At 52.7% G+C, this 21,545-nt stretch overlaps 1 protein-coding gene and 1 non-coding gene across 4 annotated transcripts in view; both read right to left on the reverse strand.

Moving 5' to 3' along the window:
* Nucleotides 1-75: 75 nt before the first annotated feature.
* TRNAL-AAG (transfer RNA leucine (anticodon AAG)) lies at nucleotides 76-157 on the reverse strand. Its single transcript has one exon. It is a non-coding gene; the product is annotated as a tRNA-Leu (tRNA).
* A 2,720-nt stretch (nucleotides 158-2,877) lies between these two features.
* EEF2K (eukaryotic elongation factor 2 kinase) overlaps nucleotides 2,878-21,545 on the reverse strand; it is a 40,850-nt gene continuing 22,182 nt past the window's right edge. For all 3 annotated transcript variants that reach the window (XM_078867173.1, XM_078867171.1, XM_078867172.1), the window contains 13 exons: nucleotides 17,371-17,520; nucleotides 16,982-17,114; nucleotides 16,261-16,388; nucleotides 15,756-15,966; nucleotides 14,511-14,575; nucleotides 13,999-14,073; nucleotides 13,505-13,561; nucleotides 10,975-11,115; nucleotides 10,181-10,369; nucleotides 9,552-9,676; nucleotides 9,118-9,296; nucleotides 8,699-8,809; nucleotides 2,878-7,627 (listed from right to left, as the gene is read on the reverse strand). In XM_078867173.1, the coding sequence (XP_078723299.1) occupies nucleotides 8,700-8,809; nucleotides 9,118-9,296; nucleotides 9,552-9,676; nucleotides 10,181-10,369; nucleotides 10,975-11,115; nucleotides 13,505-13,561; nucleotides 13,999-14,073; nucleotides 14,511-14,575; nucleotides 15,756-15,966; nucleotides 16,261-16,388; nucleotides 16,982-17,114; nucleotides 17,371-17,520 (1,563 nt within the window). In that variant the 3' untranslated portion in view covers nucleotides 2,878-7,627; nucleotide 8,699. The remainder of the gene's footprint in view (nucleotides 7,628-8,698; nucleotides 8,810-9,117; nucleotides 9,297-9,551; nucleotides 9,677-10,180; nucleotides 10,370-10,974; nucleotides 11,116-13,504; nucleotides 13,562-13,998; nucleotides 14,074-14,510; nucleotides 14,576-15,755; nucleotides 15,967-16,260; nucleotides 16,389-16,981; nucleotides 17,115-17,370; nucleotides 17,521-21,545) is intronic.

A 21,545-nucleotide genomic window follows, 5' to 3' on the forward strand; every position in this document is an offset into this window, starting at 1 on the left:
TGTAGCTGTAATCATCCCAAAGAATATATATGATACAAAAGTGAATATAAATTTTGTTTAAAAAAATATTCCAGTTGGCAGCGGTGGGATTTGAACCCACGCCTCCGAAGAGACTGGAGCCTTAATCCAGCGCCTTAGACCGCTCGGCCACGCTACCACATGGAGAGGCCCTGCGCCCGCTGCCACTTTAAGTTCTCACCGCGGATGAGCCCACGTGGCACGACCACGTACCACGACCACGTGCCAATTGTGGACATCCATGAACCTCCTTCATTCATAGACGTTTTATGTACAGGGTGCTTCAAAAAAATGTTAACACTTGTACGGGACTATCGTTTTTAATGAAAAAACAACGGATAATACACTGTAACATAATAACAAATGTCTGTTAATAGCTTCTTAAAGTCGTGTTCGTCATCATTGTCAACAATGTGCCTGGAATCTTCACCAGGTGGTCTCAGAGCCCAGGAGGCACATTTATTGTGGCCTCGTTGCAAATTCTCAGAAGTGTTAAACATTTTTTTGAAGCACCCTGCACATTATGGATGATATTGGTCGCGAAATCCTCCGTGTTAAACTGTATATTTGGAGTTTGCGTCTCTCTCTATCTCCCCGTGATCGTGTGGATTTTTCTTCGGGTCTTCCAGTTTTCCCCCCTCCACATTTAGAATCACGCGTTTGGGCTACTGTAGTTGGCAGCGATAAATGTCCACACGATAAACAACTTTGTCGGGCTCTCATCTGTGGCCAAGTCGCTTCTTTAAAAAAACAAAAACAGCTAGATAACTCGGTGGGCCTCACCTGGTTCATAGGTTTGAGTTTTATTTGAAGTGTGGGAGGAAGCCGAGGAACCCGGAGGAAGACCACGCAGAACCGGTGCCGGATTATAACCTCGTAGCAAAAGTATCTGCTGCATATGCTACAGGCTACGCACTTAATCCGGCGCTGCGCAGAACGGAGGCGGGAAGAATTCAAACTCCACGCAGAAAGGCGGCCGAGTCGGGAATCGAACCCATGTCTCTCTCTGTATGGAACGCGCAGTTAAACAACCGCGCCACCCTGAAGCGGTCTAAAACGTTACCGATGTGGAGTTTGCGTGACTTTCTCTCTCTCCCCGTGGTCCACGTTAAGAATCAGCGTCACGAGTTCAGAGCGTTTGGCTGCTGTACATTTCTACAGGACGATAAGCCCACTTGGTTGAGTCATCATTTGTGATATAGCCAGGTCGTCGCTTCTGAAAAAGAGCTATCATAACTCAGTGGGTGGGGCCTTACCTGGTAAAAATTAGAGTAAAAAATAGAAATTAAGTTTTAACTGAGATAAGAAAAATGTAATGTTGCATCTTTACTGGGGTCGCTGTTGATTTCCGCAAAGTGGAACTCATTTTATATTTATGATCAGAATCATGATCGAGGCTACCAAATCGATGCGGTGATGTTTTTGTATCAAAAGTCACGGCCAAAGTGCGCGTGGATACGCGCAGAGAGCCCTGCGCAAACTCCGCGCTTTTCTATGAAAACAATTACAGGCAGTCCCCGACTTACGACGGAGATGCGTTACGACGACCCCATCGTAAGTCGAAAATCTCGTAAGTCGGGGACTACCTGTACTTACTTTCCCTGCGTGTCTTCTCTGTGTATGTATCTCTGCTACCTTGTACCTCGTGTCTGTCTTCATTCTAGATTTAACGTTTTCGTGACTGCAAGGATCTTTGGTTATTTCGGTAAAGTCATGTAGGTGAAAATAAAAAAAAAGAATTAAAAATAGAAATAACTCAATTAAATCACGACGTTTCGGAAGCAACACAAGCTTCCGTCATCAGGTGGGACAACCACAGCAAGAAACAAAATTACTGTAGAGTATGGATCGTTGTCCTCTGTTCACGTTGGTGTGCTCAGCCCAGAAGATGAACACAAAATTTAGCAGTCTTTTGAAATACGTCGTCGACCAGGTTAGTGTCTGTGTTGTTGGCCTACTGGTTTTCATCGTGTTATGTTTCTAATGTTTGTTGCGTTCGCGTCTCCCATCTTATTGTTATATTTGCCTCCGTGCAGTTTGCCGTTCCCTGTGTGCGATGTCCCTCTGTGTGTTCCCTCGCTGTGTTTTGCCCAATTTCCACCTGATGATGAGCGCTTGTGTTGCGTTCGAAACGTCGTGAGTTATTTTCATTTTATTTCTACAATTCCATCGCTCCATCTCCACCGTCCGGGTCAATAACGTTCTCGGTCTCCCTCTGTGGACGCGTTCCTTGCCCGCCACTCCGTGATGGTGCTTCACCATCGGGCGCATGGTGATACGAACCCTTTCTGCCTCGCGCTGACCTCAAGCGCCCCACCCCTAACCGAAGGGTGATCGAACAATGCCATGAACCTGCTGCGGTTACGTTCTCTATATCTGTGAAAACTACTGGACATGTGGAACAAATACAGCGCTTTATAGCTCATCAGATTCCTCCAGGATAAATGTTCCGATTCTGAAATACACGCGGTCCCCCACCACTAAATGTTTATTAAAACGTCATCATTGAAAGAACCTGTGACCAAAATCACTCGGAATGCCCCCGCCCACTTCCTCAAGACCTCGGAAGGTCAGCAGGCGTCGAGCCTACCTACCTTCTCGTATGGGCGACCACCGTGTACACCGGTCGTATGGGGGTAGCAGTGCAACATATCCGTTGTTCTGCACTCCAACCTTCACTCACTAGCGTGGTGAAGTGTGGACAACATCCCCCACGGGTTCCCGTGTGAAAGTGCTCGTCACGGGCTCTGGGATATGCTGCGTTAATGTTTTTGTTTAAAAAAAATTGCAATCGCACACAAGAATCATTCTGTGCAGAGCAGAGACGTTGGGAGTCGTTCGTTTCAAACCCAGCCACACGTTGTGAAACTTTATTACGACGTAACATATACAGAGCGCGGAAGCTGTGTGTGTGTGTGCACTGCAACTCTTTGTTGAACTTCTTTCGCACCGCACGTAGCCCAACCGTGCTCATCGAAGGTTACGGTAAGTTTCACCAACATGCCGGGCAATTGCTGTTGTCAATTGTTTATTTTTTATGACAAGCTGGAGGGTAAAAAAAGAAAACTACTTCCACGCGACTCACACCGTGCAAAGGCGCGCGCCGTCTGCGATGCTGCAACTCGTTCACAGCACAAACGAAAATTCCCAGTTCTGTCACCCCTCTAATCACAAACGACGCGTGAGTTGGTATTGCCGTCCATTGGTTTTCAATCATCGTTATTATTTTGCTATATACAGGGTGATTTTTTTCTTTCGTTTATATATGTCATGATGATTTATACGAATGATCCTCTGGCGTTCATCTCAACTGACCATTGAATGTTGTAAAAACGATGTTTGACTACGTGAACAAGATAAGTGTTGTTCATTGATTCAATAAGTGTGTCGAGGTTGGTGGAGGTTATGAGGCATGATGAGGTGGGTGATACGCTGATGTGGGACACACGTGGAGGTCTGAGACAGCCACGTGGTGGGAGACACGTGGAGATGAGAGTAGGTTACACGTGGAGATGGAAGACATGTTGATGTGGAAGACACGTGGAGATGGACGACACGTTGAGGTGGGAGGCGTCGTAGAGGATTTGAAATCACATTATGTTAACGGGGAGTATCCGATAGATGGATCACCCTGTATATTTGATAACAATTCAATTGCTCTATATATTCTCTCTATATATATCATTATGGGCTAATACACGTGCACACACATGCAAAACTCGAATAAAGATCGATACGAGATTCGTAGCGGCCAACCACCACGGAGATGGCAATACCGGTCAGCCGTACGAACAGAAACCTTCGTAAGGTTTGTAAACGCACACATCATAGCGGCCTGGAGAATCATGAACACTTCGGAACATACCGTGCGCGCACAACAAAAAACAAACCCCTACAAATGCACAGGATGTGGGGAGTCGTTAAAACTACGAGTACGCAAAATCAGTGAACAGTCTGCACGTTTTGTGTATATGGGCATTTCCATTTGTTTACGTTTTGCACAAAAGAAGCTTAAGGCGTGTTTACGTTCAACAGTATTCACGGAAAAGGAGGGGGGGGGGGAAACAAAGGTGCAGCCCTGCAACGTCTTTCTCCCTCCACGAGAGGGAGTTCCCCCCTGTTCAGGGTCACGGATTGTGGCGGCCTCTTCTACGCTCGCCAGGCAGACGCCTTTTGACAGTTTCGTGGAAAACAATGTTAATTACAATGATATTACACACACACTCCCCCCGCCACGCGTTTGGGGTGGAGGGGTGAATGGGTGGAAGATATCACTCGCCACTGATGTCAGCCGTGGCTCAGAATCAAACACAGGATTCATACTTGAGCGGAAACAAAAAATCACAAAGCAAAGCACCTTGGTGAAACAAAAATAACCACAAACAGTACACAAAACTAACTACTCTAACGCCAGCAGAAACAACGAAGCCCACCAGAAGGACAGAAAGTGGGGGGGGGGGGGGTGGCATTAGGCCCTGTAGCAGGGGGGTGCACAGGTCCCCGTGGCCCACCCAGATTCACCCTCCTGAGCGGACTATCACCGACATGGTGGCCCAGACAACAGCCGAGCTGCTGCTGCTGCCACCCCCGCCGCCGCCACCCACACCCCACGATCTGAGAGGAGCTGGAGTCGGGCCTTGGGGGGCATGAATTACAAAGGCAGCAGAATTAACTCTGACCCCCCCCCACCCCAACATGGTAACCGAATGGGTGCACGGTGAGAAACGACGCACTCCCGATGCGGCCATCTGGGAGGTCTACAGCACCCTGTGCCCACCAACATGGTGGTGGCTTTTTAGCTTTGCGAACACCCAACACTGACAAGCGACTAAAAAGTCAGACGGGATCTTGGCGAATGCTGGTGGTGGGGTGAGGGGCAGGGCTGGTACCAATGGTTCATTGGCTATTTGGTTATGGCTATGGTCAGTGGGATGGCCAGTGGTGATAACTGGTCGACTCGTTGGTTAGGGACACCAATGGTTGGCGAATATGCTCTGCCACAAACCAACATTCCTTCCATTTGGCCTTTCCATTTTTTGAGGGGGAATTTTTCTTTTTGCCGATATTTCAGAGTTGGCATGTGCATTCATAATTATAACTTCACCACCGCACAGACCCAGAGAAGCAGCACTGCTACACATCACATTTCGCGGTGGTGGCTTGGCCCAGCGGTAGCGTGTTCGCACGCTCGTTGCGGAGAGATTCAAGGTTAAAATCCAGCGGCCGCCCTGATTATCGCTGCGGTGGTGATAATCAGTGGGCGTTAAAAGTTCCTCTGAAATAATTCGCAAGGCCATTGTGTGCCGGCATCAGGGTCCAAATTTGTCAAATTCGAATATTTCTGGCTAATTACTGAAACGAGTTCTAGTTTTGTATGAAAGTTTACACGGATAATTCCAATTGGGATTATACATAGCAATCATCGCCCCCTACTGGCAGACTAATTGCCCCAGGTCACTCATGCAAATGATACTCTCTTGGACTCTTGAGTTCCTCACCTGTTTAAACAAAATAAACTTGAACTTACGAAGTCAGAGGTTGCGTTATTAACTCGCGATACAGAGCGAGGGCTCAGGCCTGCGATCAGAAAGCCCACGGAAGAAGTTTGCACCATTGCGTTTCAGCGCGTTCAGTCTCTCTAGGGAGGGCGCCGTTTAACTTCTAATATATTCCATTCCTCCGTGAGACCTAACCCAACATCGGCAACAAAGAGCAGCCAAAAATCACACGCTGGGGCTTTACCCCCTTCCTACTCCACAAACCGCCACCAGAGTTAAGCAAGCTGTCATTATACCGTACGACATTAAAATTCGAATTAGACGGACCTCATTCGAACCAATGGACTGGTTAACGTTTGTGGGGCCCTAGCTCGTCTCCGTATCACCTCGACTTCGACCCAAAATCCCAGGCCATTAAAAAATAAAAACACCAACATTTTTCGTCACGAAACGGCCGAGCCAACGCTCTCAGCCAGCGACGGCGGTGAGAGGCGTGCGGTGCTCCAAGACGCAGGACAGAAGGGGATTCGGTGGGAGGCCGACGGCGAACGCCGATTGAGAGCGGGAGGTCTCTCGCCTCCTCCCAGGCGCGAGAGCGACGCCTCGCAAAGGGCGGCGCCATTTCGCCGCTGCGTGGGGGACGTTTCGGCGCCTCGGATTGTCGGCAAGTCTTGCATATTTCACGACGGCCCGCGGGTGCCGCCGTGCCGAGTTCGGGTTATTGACGCCAGGGTTCACTTTCTCGAGGGCCGTCGGCTACGAGGAGTCGCGACCGATAAGTAAACCATTTTCTCCAATAAAAAAAACAATCAGCAAAACGATTGCTGTGGGCCTCTCGCCGTCGGGAAGTACGGTACGATGACGTAACGTAACAACTTCCGTGACAAACAGCAACACATTAAAATCACTATCAGATCAAATTCTCCAGGTATTCGGCGATTTCGTTAATGACAGCAGACGCGACGAGAAACCGAAAACGGAATTCTCCCAATCTGCTTTCATCGCAGCTCATCAATGCGTTTAGTATTTGGTACACACTGTATATCTTTTACCCCGGATAATCTTCTCTCGATAAAAAAAAAGTCCACCGGAATCCACACATCCGGCGGACGCTGGTGTGGAACAAGTCGAGGTCACCTTGTCAAAGTTAGCGGCCTATACGCCTGGGGAGGGCTACGTTTGAGAAGCTGGCGGGTTTCTCAATGTGCTATTATTTTATTATTATTTTTTTTCTCTTCTCTCAGCCTCCCAAGTCCTCGTTTGCTCTTGTAAACTAAGCCGTTGACGGGGTCTTGAGACGTTCGATAGCGTCGGATGGCGGCTCATTCTCGCGTCTTATAAACGCGCGGGGGGGGGGGGGGGCTTTCGCGTCGTGTGATATCGACATTATGACCGTACCGTACTCACGAGTGCTTTCAAATTTACTGTGCAATGTTTACGGTTCTGCGTCGAACCCTCATTTAAGCGCCAAGAAATACAACCAGTCATCCTGCCGAATGCCGATGAATCACGGCGCGACAGCAAAAGCAAATGCCGCAAGGTCAACGGCAACGTAACATCGGAGCTGATGCTGCGGTTGAACAAATGAAAGGTTGAAATGCGTTCGCCAATTAGTACCGTAAACCCTCATTTACATTTTCTGGTAAGTGCTACGAAATCAAAAAGAGGCAAAATGTCGACATCAGACAAAGTTAAATCCCATCCGTTGAAGGTCAAGAGCAGGAATTCACAAATAATTAACGACGCCCGCCCATCCTCCCGCAGCCATGGAACTGTCCCGGGGAGAGGTGAAGTCAAGGGCGGGAAGTCACGTGGATCCGCTCCCACACAGCCTACTCATCACACACATATCACCTGCTCACCACTCAACACACGCACGCAAACCACCCGCTGAATACACACAGTACCCGCTCACCACACACGCACGAATCATCTACACACAACGCCCGTTCACCACACACCGCCCGCTCACCACACACACCGCCCACTCACCATGCACACACACGCTCACCGCACCACCACCCAACATGCACACAGACCACCCGGCTGCAGCGGTCGCGCTGGCCTGCCAGCACCAGCGTCAACCCTGGATGAAATCCGTCCTCCGACTCCTGCACGGGACACACGACCAGAGGAACAATGAGATGGACAGAGTCTGCAGCATGGATCTCCCCCACGCCACCTTCACCATGGCGCATGTGAAATATTACGTCCGCCTGTCTTCAGTTTCAGTTTCATTTATTTGGTATATCCCTGTGAGCCATTCGGCTCTTGAATCGGGTGCAACCGCAACAAACAAAAATCAAATACATGAACAAGAAAACATCTTAAAGTGACTATGCGCAAACAGAAAAATCCAGGAAAAAACAGCAAAAAAAATCTTCCAGAAAAAGCACCGTACATCAACGCTGTGTGCAAAAATCCCAGTGGGATGCAAGTCAAACAACAACAACCACAATACAACTTAGATTAAAGCCATCATTCTAACTCCGTACTAAAACAAACAAACATGGCCAAACCAAAAACAAAAAAATGTTGTCTGTCCTCGCAAGTAAAAATAAAAGCTACAAAACCCTTAAGCCAACGACTACGAATACTGGTTTACAGTGCCGTGTAGCACGACACTATGGGCGGAAGCGTTGATCGTTCCTGCTGGTGCAACAACCATGACGGTACACTACGCGCCGTTTGCGTTACAGTGGACGTTAAAGATCCCCCCCTGACGTCGTACACAAAGCAGCAATCATTGCCCCCCACTGGCAGACTTAATGCCCCCCCCCCACCCCCGTGTAACTCTTGTAATGGCTCATCCTGACGTCATGTTGTCTCACCTGGTTAACCAAAATAAACTTTAATGGAGAGTATTACGATGATAATGATAACACCTCTTTGCCAATCCACTTCTAGAAGGTCTCCCCCCCCCCACCCCCACCGTGTCAATCGTGGGGGGCTACTTGATCACCATACTTGACCACACATCAGGGCAGGTTGGTGAAGGAGGTGGGGGGGGGGCCCAGGACTGGTTCAGATACCACTCGCCACCGACGACGTGAGCCGAGGCTGGGAATAGATTTCAGTTCGACGGGTTCGCAGAAAAGTGCGCACCGACCGCTGTGCCACCACTCCCCCGCCAGTTGCATCACCGCACAAACCACATCGAAGTTGATCAGTGCGAGTCTCACGTCACTCCTCGACGCCGGCCCACGCCTCCTCCGCCAGCTCGTAGTAGCGGTTCGCGAGCCGCCCCTTCATCGCCTCCATGGCTGCCTCGGCCGCGCTGGTGAACAGATCCCCTGCACGCGCACACCACGGCAGACACAGACAAAGTGGTTTTAGCAAGTAACACCTATAAAGGCCAGAACGGCACACGAGACGGTGGGTGGCCAGCACCGCACTCGGTCGCCGTTATCTCCTTATGCAGCGGCAGGTGCTCATTTGAGTCCGAGTCAACCAAGGGAAGGCCCGGGATCGGTTCAGATAATCGTCGGTGGTATTGGCCGCGAGCGGGAATCGAACTCTGGCCGCCGGGTTTCGTAGCGCGCCCTCCGCGCGTCCCATCAATCACGGGCAGCAGCCGGCAGCGCGCGCGGGAGCCCCTCACCCGACTTCTGGGGGTCGCAGGCGACGCCGTGCCCGCCCGCCATGTAGATCTCGGCCTGGCGCGCCAGCAGAATGTAGCTGGGGTCGTCGCTCGTGCCATCGTACTCGCCGCCCTCGTCGTACTCCGTCATGTTGAGCGCCGCCTCGTACCAGCGCAGCGCCTCGTGCCAGTCCTGCTTCCTGCGTGCGCACGCACGGACGGCACGGATGACGGACGGCCCCTCGCTCGGCCATCGCACCCGCGTTCACCCCGCGGGCTTGTAGCGCATTTGTCGAGCCAAGCAGCTTGCCCCGGTTAATACCGCAGCAGGTTACCTTCACTGACAACAATACGCTCCGCCAACTACGACTACCGCACAATGTATGGTAATAATAATAGTAATAATAAAAAATAAATGAAAGTCGGTTTGCCACGTCGCCGGGGCGGCTACCTACCTGCCGCGGCCCAGGTTGGTGCCGGTGTCGTAGGCGCGTGCCACGAACAGCATGGAGTGGCGGTCGCCCGCCTCGGCCGCCTCCAGCATGAAGGCGAAGCCGAGCGTGGTGTTCTCCTCAGACTCCTGCACGCGGAAAAAGCGGAACGCGTACGCACGCACGCCGTTCGCCGGACTTGGCGAGGCAACCTGGGCACGTGCGTGTACGCATGCAAGTAGGTACGTTGAACTTCTCCCGCACCGTACGTAGCCAACCGTGCAGCAGTGTAGGCGCTGGCGGATGGGTGAGGGGACCAGCGAGCGGGTGGGCGGCCGAGTCGGTGTGGTTGGTAGATGGACGGGTGGGTCTCATGGCACGTGGACAAGTGAACAGGCGAATGAGGTGGCGGGCTGACAGGTGATGGAGCCGATTAGCTGGATAGGTGAGCATGCTACCAGACAAGACAGGGGGTCTGGCAGGTCGGTGTTGAGACTGGCGAGCAGGCAAGTGAGAAGACACATGAGGAGGCAGGTGAGCGGGATGGTGAGTGGGGACGCGATTAGATTGGCGAGCAGGCAGGTGAGCGCGGGTGGCTGGCAGGCGAGCGAGCAGGTGAGCAGGTGAGCGTGCGGACCGCCCGGCCGACCGACCTCCATGGTGAACTCGACGAGCACGTCGTGCGGCAGCTGCAGGTGGATGCGAGCGAGAGCCAGGATGGCCTCCATCTCGCCGCACAGCCCCGCGTGGCGCAGGTGGAAGAGCGCCGCCTCACGGTCCCACGGCGCCTCCTTCTCGCCAAAGCGCCCCGCCTCGTGGCACTTGGCCATCTCCAGGTGCACCTGGGCGTCGCCACGGGGGGCGTCGTCAAAACGAGCACCACCGGCGCCGCCGCAACCACCACGAGCAGCAGCAGCAGCACTCGCTAAGAGTCAGCTGCCACTATTACAACCGCCAGCGACACTATCGTAGCTAACACTAGCAACAAACAAACAACAACAACCGCCGTTCGCCACTAAGTGGCGGTGACGTAACCACAGCGCTTGTGCCACCACCACCACCACCAATGTAACTATCACCAGCAGCACTACAGCCAGCATCAATATTACAACCACCAGCATCAGCCAACACCGGCGCTGCCACCGCCACAAGCACCGCCACCACAATGTAACTACCACCAGCACGACTGGAGTCGGCACCACTGCTACCACCATCACCATCGCCAGCACCACCACTACCACTGGTGTAACCACCTCCACAACCGCCTCCACAACCACGGCCGCCAGCAGCGTAACCACCACCAACACCAGCGCTACCAACACCAGCACCAAAACTAGTGTCACCACCAGTGCCAACAGTTGAAGCCACCGTCGTTATTATCATTCTCACCGCACGATAATTTGTCTAACTGGTGGATACCCGGCAGCGGCGCTCCCGGACGACGCACCTTGCCGAGGACGGACTTGCCGATCTTGCCCTGCATCTCCAGGTTCTGCAGGCGGTTCACCTCCATGGAGACGCTGGACGGGCGGTGGCAGTGGGCGCGCGACGCGTGGAAGTTGTCCCACTTGATGCTGCAGCGGAAGTCCTGCAGGGCACGGGCAACGCAACAGCACGCGGCTTTACGACGACGCGTCAAACGAACGTCGATCACCAAAAAGGGGGTCCCCCCTCTTCCCACCCCCCCCTCCCCTTGCCCATGAAGGTCTGGCAGTTCTCTAGCATCGGTTGAAGCAAGCTCGACTCATGGGACATTGGATGTCGAAACCGGTCCAGAGTTATGCTTGTGTCGAACCAATGCTGCAAAAACAAAATGGAAAATGACTCCCAGAAGGCAGCGTAGTCGATGCGACGTGTCATTTTTTACGTGGAGGGACATGTGTATACATATTTGATAAATGATGAGAGAATGCCACAAAACGATCGTCAGCTGATAAAACAGCGCAAATGTTCGTGTCCCTCCACTTCCACATCTGTTAAGTTAGTATTGGTTAAGGCTTTGACACGTTGGTAGGCCCGCGCACTGTAAACGCGCTGAGCAACGTGGCACAAGGAGCCTTCAACTATTCTCGAGAAATGGTCACCTTCGTACGATCAGTGTTCTCTACAGGCTGTTGTACCTCCGCATGTATGATTTAAATTCGCGCTTTTTGCGCCTGTACTCGTTTTAACGAACCCAATCGTCAACGCAGCAACAAAGGAAACTTCGCAAAACATGCCGAGCAGGATGCTCCTGAGAACGAGTCGCGAGGGTCGAGCAGTCACGGTTCAGGCAAAAAAACTCGCACGACAAACACGATTGCAAGCAACACGCCGCACGTACGACGGCAACTGCGCAACCAACTAGGGCTTGCCGAAGAACACAAAGCACGCGGACCCACTCCAAGTCTCCGAGCAGCTAAAATAACGTTTGTTAATTCCCGAGGCGTAACAATCACACGGGGGAACCGTGCAGTAAAAACCACACCGCATGGGAGGATGCATCGTCAGCTCCTCGATGATTTGTCAAAACAGTGCACACACGATGTTATCGTTCGACCGAACAAGACGGCGTCGGTTAAGCGTTTCCTTCGTCTAAAAACGGGTCGAGGAACACCCTCGGACGAGATGCAGTCGTGCGTTGCGGTCAGGCACAGGCGCCGGAAGGCGACACGCGGCGCGACCCGCGGCGATCGCCTGCATCCCCGGCGCAAGGCCGATCGAGGATCCGTCAACACCCGGGGGTGGGGCGCACTCCTCTTCCTAAACCCGCCCACCCCCGCCACCCACCCAAGGAGAGCGAGGATCAGTCGCGGACGGGGAGGGCCTGTGTGGTTGATCGCGCACGACCGAACGTCGACATTGGAATCGATCAAACGTGCCACCCGCAGCAACGCGATTTGGGTCGATATTAACATTTAATATTTGCGCAAGACTGACACAATGGGTGGGTACCGGTCTGGGCCGGGAGTGGTTGTGGGGAGTGCGCCCCAAGGTGGAGGAGGGGGGGGGGCGGTGGGGGGTGGACTGGAGGAGTCGGGGGGGGGCATGCACGAGCGATGGACGACGCGCGCGACACTGCCACCTGCGTGGGGAGGGGCACACGGTGGCGAGGGGCCGGCAAGGGGCTGTTATCCTCCTGCTCACACAGATGCGCGCGCAGGGCATCGCGTGAATCACGGCGGCCAACGCGCACACTCGGCGGATCGCTCGCCGTGCAGCGGCGTTCTCTTTAGAGAACGGCAAGGCCACGCGGCGGCGGCGTCGCGAGCGAGGGCAGCGCTACAACGCACGCGGGGAGAATTCGCGGCCCGCGTTAAAGAGTCGGAAGTCTCGAACCGATTCTCTGAATCCGTTATCTTTTGTGTAATCTCAACCGGCTCGTTTGTCCTGCATCGACTGCCTCGCTGGTTACAGTCCAGATCCGTACTTGCGCGTAATGCTGTGAAGCGCTCAGTAGGGGACAATCCTGAAAGTCTGGAGACGTGGGTGAATCTATATCCGACGTAAACGAGTGCACTGCTAATCAATATTTTCGCCACGTGTCATTAGCCCTCCCCCATCAGAATGTTGGCATAAAACAGCCACCACGTGGCCTAACCCCACAAAACAAATAGGGATGATTGCATCGACTACAAAGTTAAGTGTAATATTAATGTCAATAGTAGTTTACTCAGAGATGCACAACGCAATGCATTATTTTAAACTTTGAATGTAGAAGATGGGATGTGTAAAAAAATATCTACACTTTTATAAATAATGTGGAGGGACATACACGTGTGTATGTGTATTGGAAGGAGGTGTGTCATCGTCTGCTTATACATTTTATGAGTGATGAGTAAGGCACAACACGATTGTCTGCTAACAAAACACAGGGCAGTTGTAAACGTCCGTCCACCCCAACCACAACCTGTAAACTTGGTCTGGCTACGTATGGTAAGGTAAATAAAATCAACGTCGAAGATTTGTGGGCGCAAGCAGCGGCGAGCGGGACTCACCCGCCGAACAGAATCCTCATCCGACTCGCTCTGTCTCTTCATCCTGTTCACCGGTTTCTGCGCAAAGACGGGGGGGGGGGGAAATAAGTAAAGCCAGTCCCAGCTACGGAACACCTCCACGATGCTGCTAGTTTCGAGGGCGCCTCTTCGAAAAATTACTTATTTATGAAATGGAAAAATATATATATAAAAATATCTCACACGGGACAACGTGATGGGGCCGCGTGTTGCTCGGCAGGACAACCGCGAAAACACATCGCAGGGCAATCAAAGTCCCACGCTCTGTGAATCGACGCGGTTTTGTCGCCCCGTGACAGCGCCGACGTTTTGCGCAGACGCTTTGTGCATTCGTCCTGCAAGGCAACCGTGCCCGCAGCCTTCGCCAGCCCAGCCCCATCACACTCCACCCCCACGACCCAACCAGGGTTGAGAACCGCCGGCGCAAGGTGTTGATAGTGCAGCGCGTGGGTGCAGATGCGCGGAGGGACACACACCTGGTCGTGCATGTCTCCTTCCGACTCGCTCTTCCTCTCGCTGGGGCAGCCGCTGTCGCCGTTGTTCTCGGACACCTGCATACACGACGTTGGGGCTCGTGAAAACAAGACAAAGACCCCCCCCCCCCCCTCCACATAGCTTTTAACAGACTGTTTGGGCAAGTGCTGTTAGTGAGCACCTACAAATGCCGGCACGGCGCACCAGGGGGTAAGGTGGCCAACACCACGCCCGGCCGCCTTTATCTCCCGAGTGGCGATGTTTGCACACTGCACTCATTTGAGGCTGAGTCGACCTAGGGGAGGCCCGGGACCGGTTACGATAATCGTCACCGGTGTTGGCCGTGAGCGGGAATCGAACTCGGGACGCCGGGTTCGTAGCGCAGCGTAGCGCCAAGCGCCGCACTACCGCTCGCGACAATGCACACTCCGACATGTCCGCTCACGCAGATTTATCGCTTTGCAACCCAGGTGTGGTGTCTCTGGCCGGGCTGCGTGCGCCGCCGCCGCCGCACCTTTCTCTCGCGGTCTCCATCTTGATCGGGGCTGTTGTCGATTTCGTCAAACACCGAGGTCCACCCTGCGCGAAACGCAAAACCAAACTCAAAAACGAAAGCGTACGGCGGGGGCCCGGAGCAGAGGGCGGAGGCCACGGACGCACGCCGGCTGAATGAACGCGGGACCGATTGGCAGGACTGGGTCAACTATTCAACTGGATCCGTGCTGCCCAATCATCACGGTGATGGCGTTGACCAGGACTCACGGTCAAACTCAAAAAGTCGTGCTCGTTTCCACGCTCACCAGACGTGGAAATTCCATATATTCCTATTGTGGGGGTGAGTAACTACTATTACATAACGATCAGCGTTGTTCAACGTTATTTCAATAACACCGATCATCGACACCGGTCAACGACCCAAACGCGGTGTAAGTCCATTACAGCCGAGTAACTCCAAGCGAGACTATCTCCGTCTCTTGAGTTCCACTCCCCTCCTTGGTTCAACGAAACTAAACCAAGTAAACCGACGACAATCGCAGCGACCAGCGCCGAAGCAGCCCTCCTTTCGCTGCGGGAGGGGTGGGGGGGGTGCTAACTTTTTAAATCACGTCTTAAAACTCACCTAGATTTGTACAGGCTTTGCCTGCGGCTTAATATTAAAAAAACTATTTTTCTTGTCAGATTGGATGCCTCCGAAACAATTATTATTACTCGCTTTTATCATAGTTCTTCATTTAATTGGAATTTCGAAAGTAGTCACTGACATTATTTTTTATCAACTTTCTATTTCGCTTAAATTGTATCGATACTTGCGAGTGTAAAATTATTTTTACGTACAGTGCTTTGAGATATTTCAATATTAAATGAGCTATATAAAAGAGATAACTATTATTATTATGAAACTATAAACAACAGTTTTTTTTTATTTTAACCAGTTAAGGCCCACTGAGCCATCTAGCTCTTTTTCCGGAGCGACCTGGCGATCACAAATTAAAGCTCAACTCTAAACGCCTGTTGTTGATTCTAAATGTGGAAGGAAAACCGAAGAACCCGGAGAAAACTCCACATGACCATGGGGAGAGAGAGAACATGCAAACTCCAAATATACAGCAAGTGTCAGGGTCGGGATCAAACCCACGACCTCCTGCGTACCAGGCGAGGGAGTTAACATCGCCATTTTTATATCAGCTAAAAATTTTAAAACGCACGTTCATTCTAAATGCAGGTGAGATGGGCGATTTCGTGGCGGTGGCGGCCTCACCCATGGGCGAGCGGCCCAGCAGGTGCTCGGGGGGGCTGAACGACATGTGCATGCCGTGCAGCGAGGACAGTGAGGAGCGCGGCGATTCCTCGGGCGTCATGGACGACTCGGAGAGGCGGGGCAGGCGCGGGGGTCGCCCGTCCGACAGCGAGCGCATGCGGGGGCTCCCGCACACCTCCTCGCAGCCACGCAGCACCGTCTTCGACGATTGCTGGGGACACAGATGTAGATGCGCGCGTTTTGATTCCTTACCCGTACCCGGCCGCACCAGGGTCGCAAACGGGTACCCGTACCCGGCCGGGTACGGGTACCCGTACGCTACCCGTACCCGTACCCTACCCGAAATGAGTGACAAACGGTTACTCACCAGTGACTCACGGCCTACCCGTACCCGGCCGCACCAGGATCGCAAACGGCTACCCGTACCCGGCCGGGTACGGGTAGCCGGGTATCGGGTACCCGGTTGCGACCTCTGGCACAAGGGCAGCGACGCGGCGACGCTCACCAGCAGCTTGAGTGACTGCTCCAGCGCGCTGCGCTCGTGGGACGAGAGGTCGAAGGGGGTGAGCCCCATGCTCTTGCAGATGCGGTTGCACACGTGCGAGTGGAAGAAGAGGGCCATCCCACGCACGCCTGGACGGGAACGCGGAGGGAGACACGGGGGGTCCAGGGTTAGGGGTGCGCGGCATCTCCGATCAGCACGGTTGGCTATGTACGGTGCGGAAGCAGTTCAACGTACATACATACAGGCTGTGCGCAGATGCGCTCCCCTTGTCATCGCCACCACCACCTCCGTCAAAGTTTCATTCCGCAGACCGATTATAACTTGTTGGCCACTCACGAATGTCAACATTTGGGAAATTCGTCACGCAAGCGACCTGCTCCGCGGGCGCTGGTGTGGATCGCTACATTGCAGGACCGCGAGAGGCTGATCAGAATCAGAATATTTTATTTATCCTGGAGGAAACCGATGAGCTATGAAGCCCTTTCTTACAGTCGTCCAGTGAATGATGATGATGATAAACTTTACAGATTGACACCAACATTACAGCAGCATGCACTGACCAGCGTGGTGAGGTCCGGTCGAACAACCCTCACGACACGCACAGGCGTCGGGAGGCACTCTCATCCAGCCGCGGATTGAGCAGAGGGACCTGGTCACGTAAGTATTTGTCGTGCGAGACTGGCGGAGTGCGAAGGCGAGAGGTGGAAGGTGGAAGGCTCACCCAGGTTGCCGTCGCCGTAATCGGTGCCCTGGTAGGTGTGGATCTGGGGGTCGGTGTAAAGGTCGCCCACGCCCTGCACATCCACCACGATCAGCTGATGACCCGAACGCTCGAACGAGAAGTGGCTGAAGGCCTGGGTGGAGCGCGCACGGCAGAAGCGCGCGCACGCACGGGGACAGCGTCAACACCACGTGACGCCACGACCATCGAAGTCTGTAATATATTTAAATTTTTTACCTACGTGACTTTACCGAAAAAAACTAAGAATATCTGTAAATGCTACATGGGGGGGATCTCTGTCTTGGCGTGTGCGGTTGAGCGGGTACACACGCGCGCGCGTGTGTGTGGGGGCAATGTGGGCGCGCGCGTGCGAAGGCTGCGGGCGTCACCTGCGGCGTGCAGCGCATGTTCTCGTCGCGCACGAAGCCCGAGTTGGAGTTGTACTTGAGGTACTTGCCCTCGATGTAGTGCTCCAGGTGGAACAGCGGCTTTTCCGCTCGGTTCTTCAGCTCCAGGATGCACACCTGCATGATGTCCACCTGAGGGGGGACGGGGGGGGGGGCACAGGCAGGAGGTAGGCCAGACTAAGGTGAGCACCACACCGTGTGTTTCTTAAGGGACGTGTTTTCTTTTGTGTGTGTGTGTGCCTTGCGAGAGACCGTGCTGCACAATTTGCCGTCGAAAGTCTCCTCACATTATGACAACTTTCAGTCGGCGCTCATCTCCAACGTCGGCGTTGGGCCGGTGGTGGAAACTCCATGATTATTAATTATCAGGTGTGGCGGCGCACACCTGCAAGAGAGTGCTTAAGAAGCAAAGGTTTACGCGATGAACCTCACTCTCGTACGCACAGCGAGTGTGACGTGCTGCCCTCTGCCGCATGTCGGCCACAGTTCACTTGAAGAAGGAATCTCAGAGGTAGCTCTGTGACATCCGCTTCCGTTCTCTAACACGAAGGCTCGCACTGCTCTTCAAGACATCTGAAAGGATCCTGCGTCTTGTGATCATGTGACGGCGACAGCACAACTCGATTAAACAGAAGGGAAGTTCCGCCGAAATCCTCAAACTCCCAAACCCCCTGCACCGCAAGCAGGTGGCCAGAAGATGGCAGTACAGCAAATAGTTTTGTGAACTTCCATGTGCGTGGGCTTTCTCTAGGTACTCGCAGCTTCCTCCCACACGAAGCAAAACACTCCCTAAAATGGAGTTGGCCGTAGAAAGCAAAAGCTGTGGATGAGCAAACCCTATGAGAGGGTTTGCTGTGCTCAGGACAACTGTGCTCATATCCAAAGCAGTGTACTTGTATCAGAAGCTGCGCTTTGCCTCCACCCCCCCCTCCTCCACTAGTGTAAGTTTCGCCAACTGTCTTAACCCAACCAAGTGATTGCCTAACGCACCCGGCTATTGAACGATAACGGCTTTCCATTTGCATTCTTGTTAAATTAACAACTGCCGTTTCCTTCCCGTCCGATTGGTGCGGGTTCCAGAGACGCTGTGCGTTTCTTCAGACCGTGTCGGGAGGGGGGGGAGGGTGTTGAGTTAACGCGGCAGAAGCTGTCACCGACCAGAATCTTGCATGTGTGTTGAAACTTTTTTCGCACCGTACGTAGCCAACCGTGCCCATCCTGACGTTTTCTATTTTGAGCCCCGGCACTTGTTTGTGTTTTGGAGAAGGCCGTCGTTCGGGAGGGCACGTTGATTGGCAACCGGTCTAAAGGTCGCCTTTCACTTGCCGACTTCGCTTAAACAAGACACGGCACAATTCGGCCGTCCCAAGGCGAGCGAACCCCCAAGACTGTGTACGATGGTGGAGTTCGTGTTTCTTTTTGAGTACAAGGAATGAGTAGGAACTTTCTTTTCAAAAACACCGTTGCTGAGCCTAGGCACCCCCCCTAAAAGGCCCGGAATATCAATCGGGCAGCAGCAAACAGCACTGCCAAAGGTTGTAACTGATAAAGAGTTGACAAGTTGTTTTTGGACTGAACAAGGTGATGATGATGATGTTGGTGGGAGGAGGAAATTCCCAAAGTGAAGCAATGCACGGGGAGATGCAGAAAGAGAAGCGCTTGATGGGAGAGGCACAAAGTCAGGGTAAAGGGTGAGAGCGCCAATCTGCAATTATTTGCTCGAGAGAGCGCCTCTAGGAGGTATTTGGCCTACTCTTCCACGCTGGCCGGAACCTCTTAGAAGAGGTGCGATAACCACACGCAACCCCGAGACCAGCTGATTAAGACGGTCCGTGACTGGACAGACTTTGTCACATGCGCCTTACTTCACGTAAACATTTGTTAATTGCGTCCAGAAAAAATATTGGAAAGGAAGTAAACATTTTAATCCTGTTCACTGGCTGGATTATTTGTTTGCAAGGATGTATATAAAACCTATTGATTATCCAAAGAGCTTTTATCCGAACAAATGGAACTTGCTGGAAAAATTCAACAAATCAAATCGCAAACTTCAGGATGTGACAAGGTTGAGGCGCCTGTCTAAAACAAGAGTTGTCAATCCAGTCCGGCTTTCCGTAACAACCAAACAAAGGGAGGCAAAACTCTCTGCCCTTTTGTGTACCACACCCTGCTACACAAGCATAATCGGAATCACCCAGACTGGATTCGGCTCTGAGACCGAGGCAGGAAATGTGCCGATGTAAACAGAACAAAAAAGTAGACACAGAGCCAACCCTAAATAAATAATCCAAATCCCCCTCATTATAAACTCGGACAAAAACAATAAACTTTGGATCGCCCATCGGGGCCACAGCCTGCGCGATTGTTTGCGTTTGGGCCGATGCGCTCGAGCTGTTTACAGGCACCGCGACGGCCCCGTGGCATTACCCGCCGCAGAGGTCACCATGAGCCCTTATCCGGCAACCCAAGGGCAGCCGCCGTACGGGCGCACGGGAGCGTGGAAGCGCACACAACACAGCCGCTCTCGAGCTATGGGATCGTGAAAATATTATCGTTGCCGCGACTAATAATAACAAACAACAAACACACAGACGCATCATGTACACTCGCGCACATGCATGCAGCGCCCACATGGCCTGCCAAGAGCTGTGTGCGTCAGCGCTAATTCAAAACAGGGCCACGTGAACTCACACGACACCGCTCCCTAGACGGGGGCGGCTGGCCAGAGTCTGACCGCAGTCACGTAGACACAGCAACGCACGCGCATGCGCAGACACGCGCGCTGCAAACGCGCGCGTGCAAACGAAGACGCGTGCACGTGCAGCACGCGCGCGCGTGCGGGACAGGTGCAGGCCGTCGTCACAGCCAAGACCGTCACACGAGGGGCTTTAAATTCAGCACATAGTGCACGCGCAGCACGTGAAGTACGGTCAAAAAACACCATCAAGGACTTAGAAGACACGGGGAGCCGTGCGCATGCAGCGGCGGATTGATAAAAAGGGGCTTTGCGTGCATGTGTAGATACACAATGTGGTATTCTCACACATGCAGCGTAAACATACGTGCATTGTAGTGTTCGCACACATGCATTGCACACACACACAAATGAAACGACACACGCATGCATGCAGGTACTGGTACTGAACACACTTCCACACACGCAGACACACTCGTGCGCGCACAAATAAGCATGCGCACAATGTCTTCATACACCGAGACACGAACACGTGAACAAACAAGTACCGTACGCAAACACCAGCGATCATGCGCAGGCATAAGCACACAATGTCGGGCAGTCACAAAGCAAGCGCTGGTATCACAGATGCAGCACCAGCAATAACCGCTAAGCCACACGTCACACAAAACAAGCGTACACGCGCACACGTACCACACCACACTCTGTCGTTTTGCCAGCATACTGGACCAACATTGGTCCAGTCACGTGCCAAAGCAATGTTGGCCGTACAGATGGAAATGTTCAGTTGGCTATGTTCAGTTGGCTGGATATGGACAATAGATATGGACGCGAGTTATAATCGTAACAATGCTCATTTACGGCCCGTGTCTTTCCACTGCTGGATGAATGTCTCACAATGCCGTTTCGACCACACGGGTTGTTTGACCATACTTCACCATTCTGGCTAGTGCGGGTTGGTGAAGGGGAGTTGGAGAGGGGCGGGGGTGGGTGGTGTCTGGGCCCAGAATATGTTTAGCTATCGCTCGCCACTGATATTAGCCATGGCCAAGGATTCAAACTCAGGTCGCTGCTTTGGGTCCATAACGGAGTTCACTAATCACTCTGCCACGGTCATTGTATGTCTCCAGGCGTTTGTTTAGATTTCACTCACCGCTGATGTCAGCCCTGCTCGGAAATCAAACTCGGGTTGCAGTGCGCGCCAACCCCTGACCACACAGCTCCTCCCGCAAGTTGCTTTACTGCAGCGCTATTGTATTGCACGGTAAAATGTAAAATGAGGTAGCCAGTTAATATTTCCAAGATGAGATTACATATTACAAATGGCGCAAGGAGCCGCTGATGTGATTTATTCATGAAAGTAAATGTTTGCCAAGGCCAAGACAATTTCTCTGTCTGGCAGCAGCAGCATTCTCCCACTGTGTCATTAACCACAGTCCACCTCGACCCATCATCACCACCC

This window comes from Lampetra fluviatilis, chromosome 23 (assembly GCF_964198595.1).
Source record: "Lampetra fluviatilis chromosome 23, kcLamFluv1.1, whole genome shotgun sequence".
Taxonomy (NCBI): Eukaryota; Metazoa; Chordata; class Hyperoartia; order Petromyzontiformes; family Petromyzontidae; genus Lampetra; species Lampetra fluviatilis.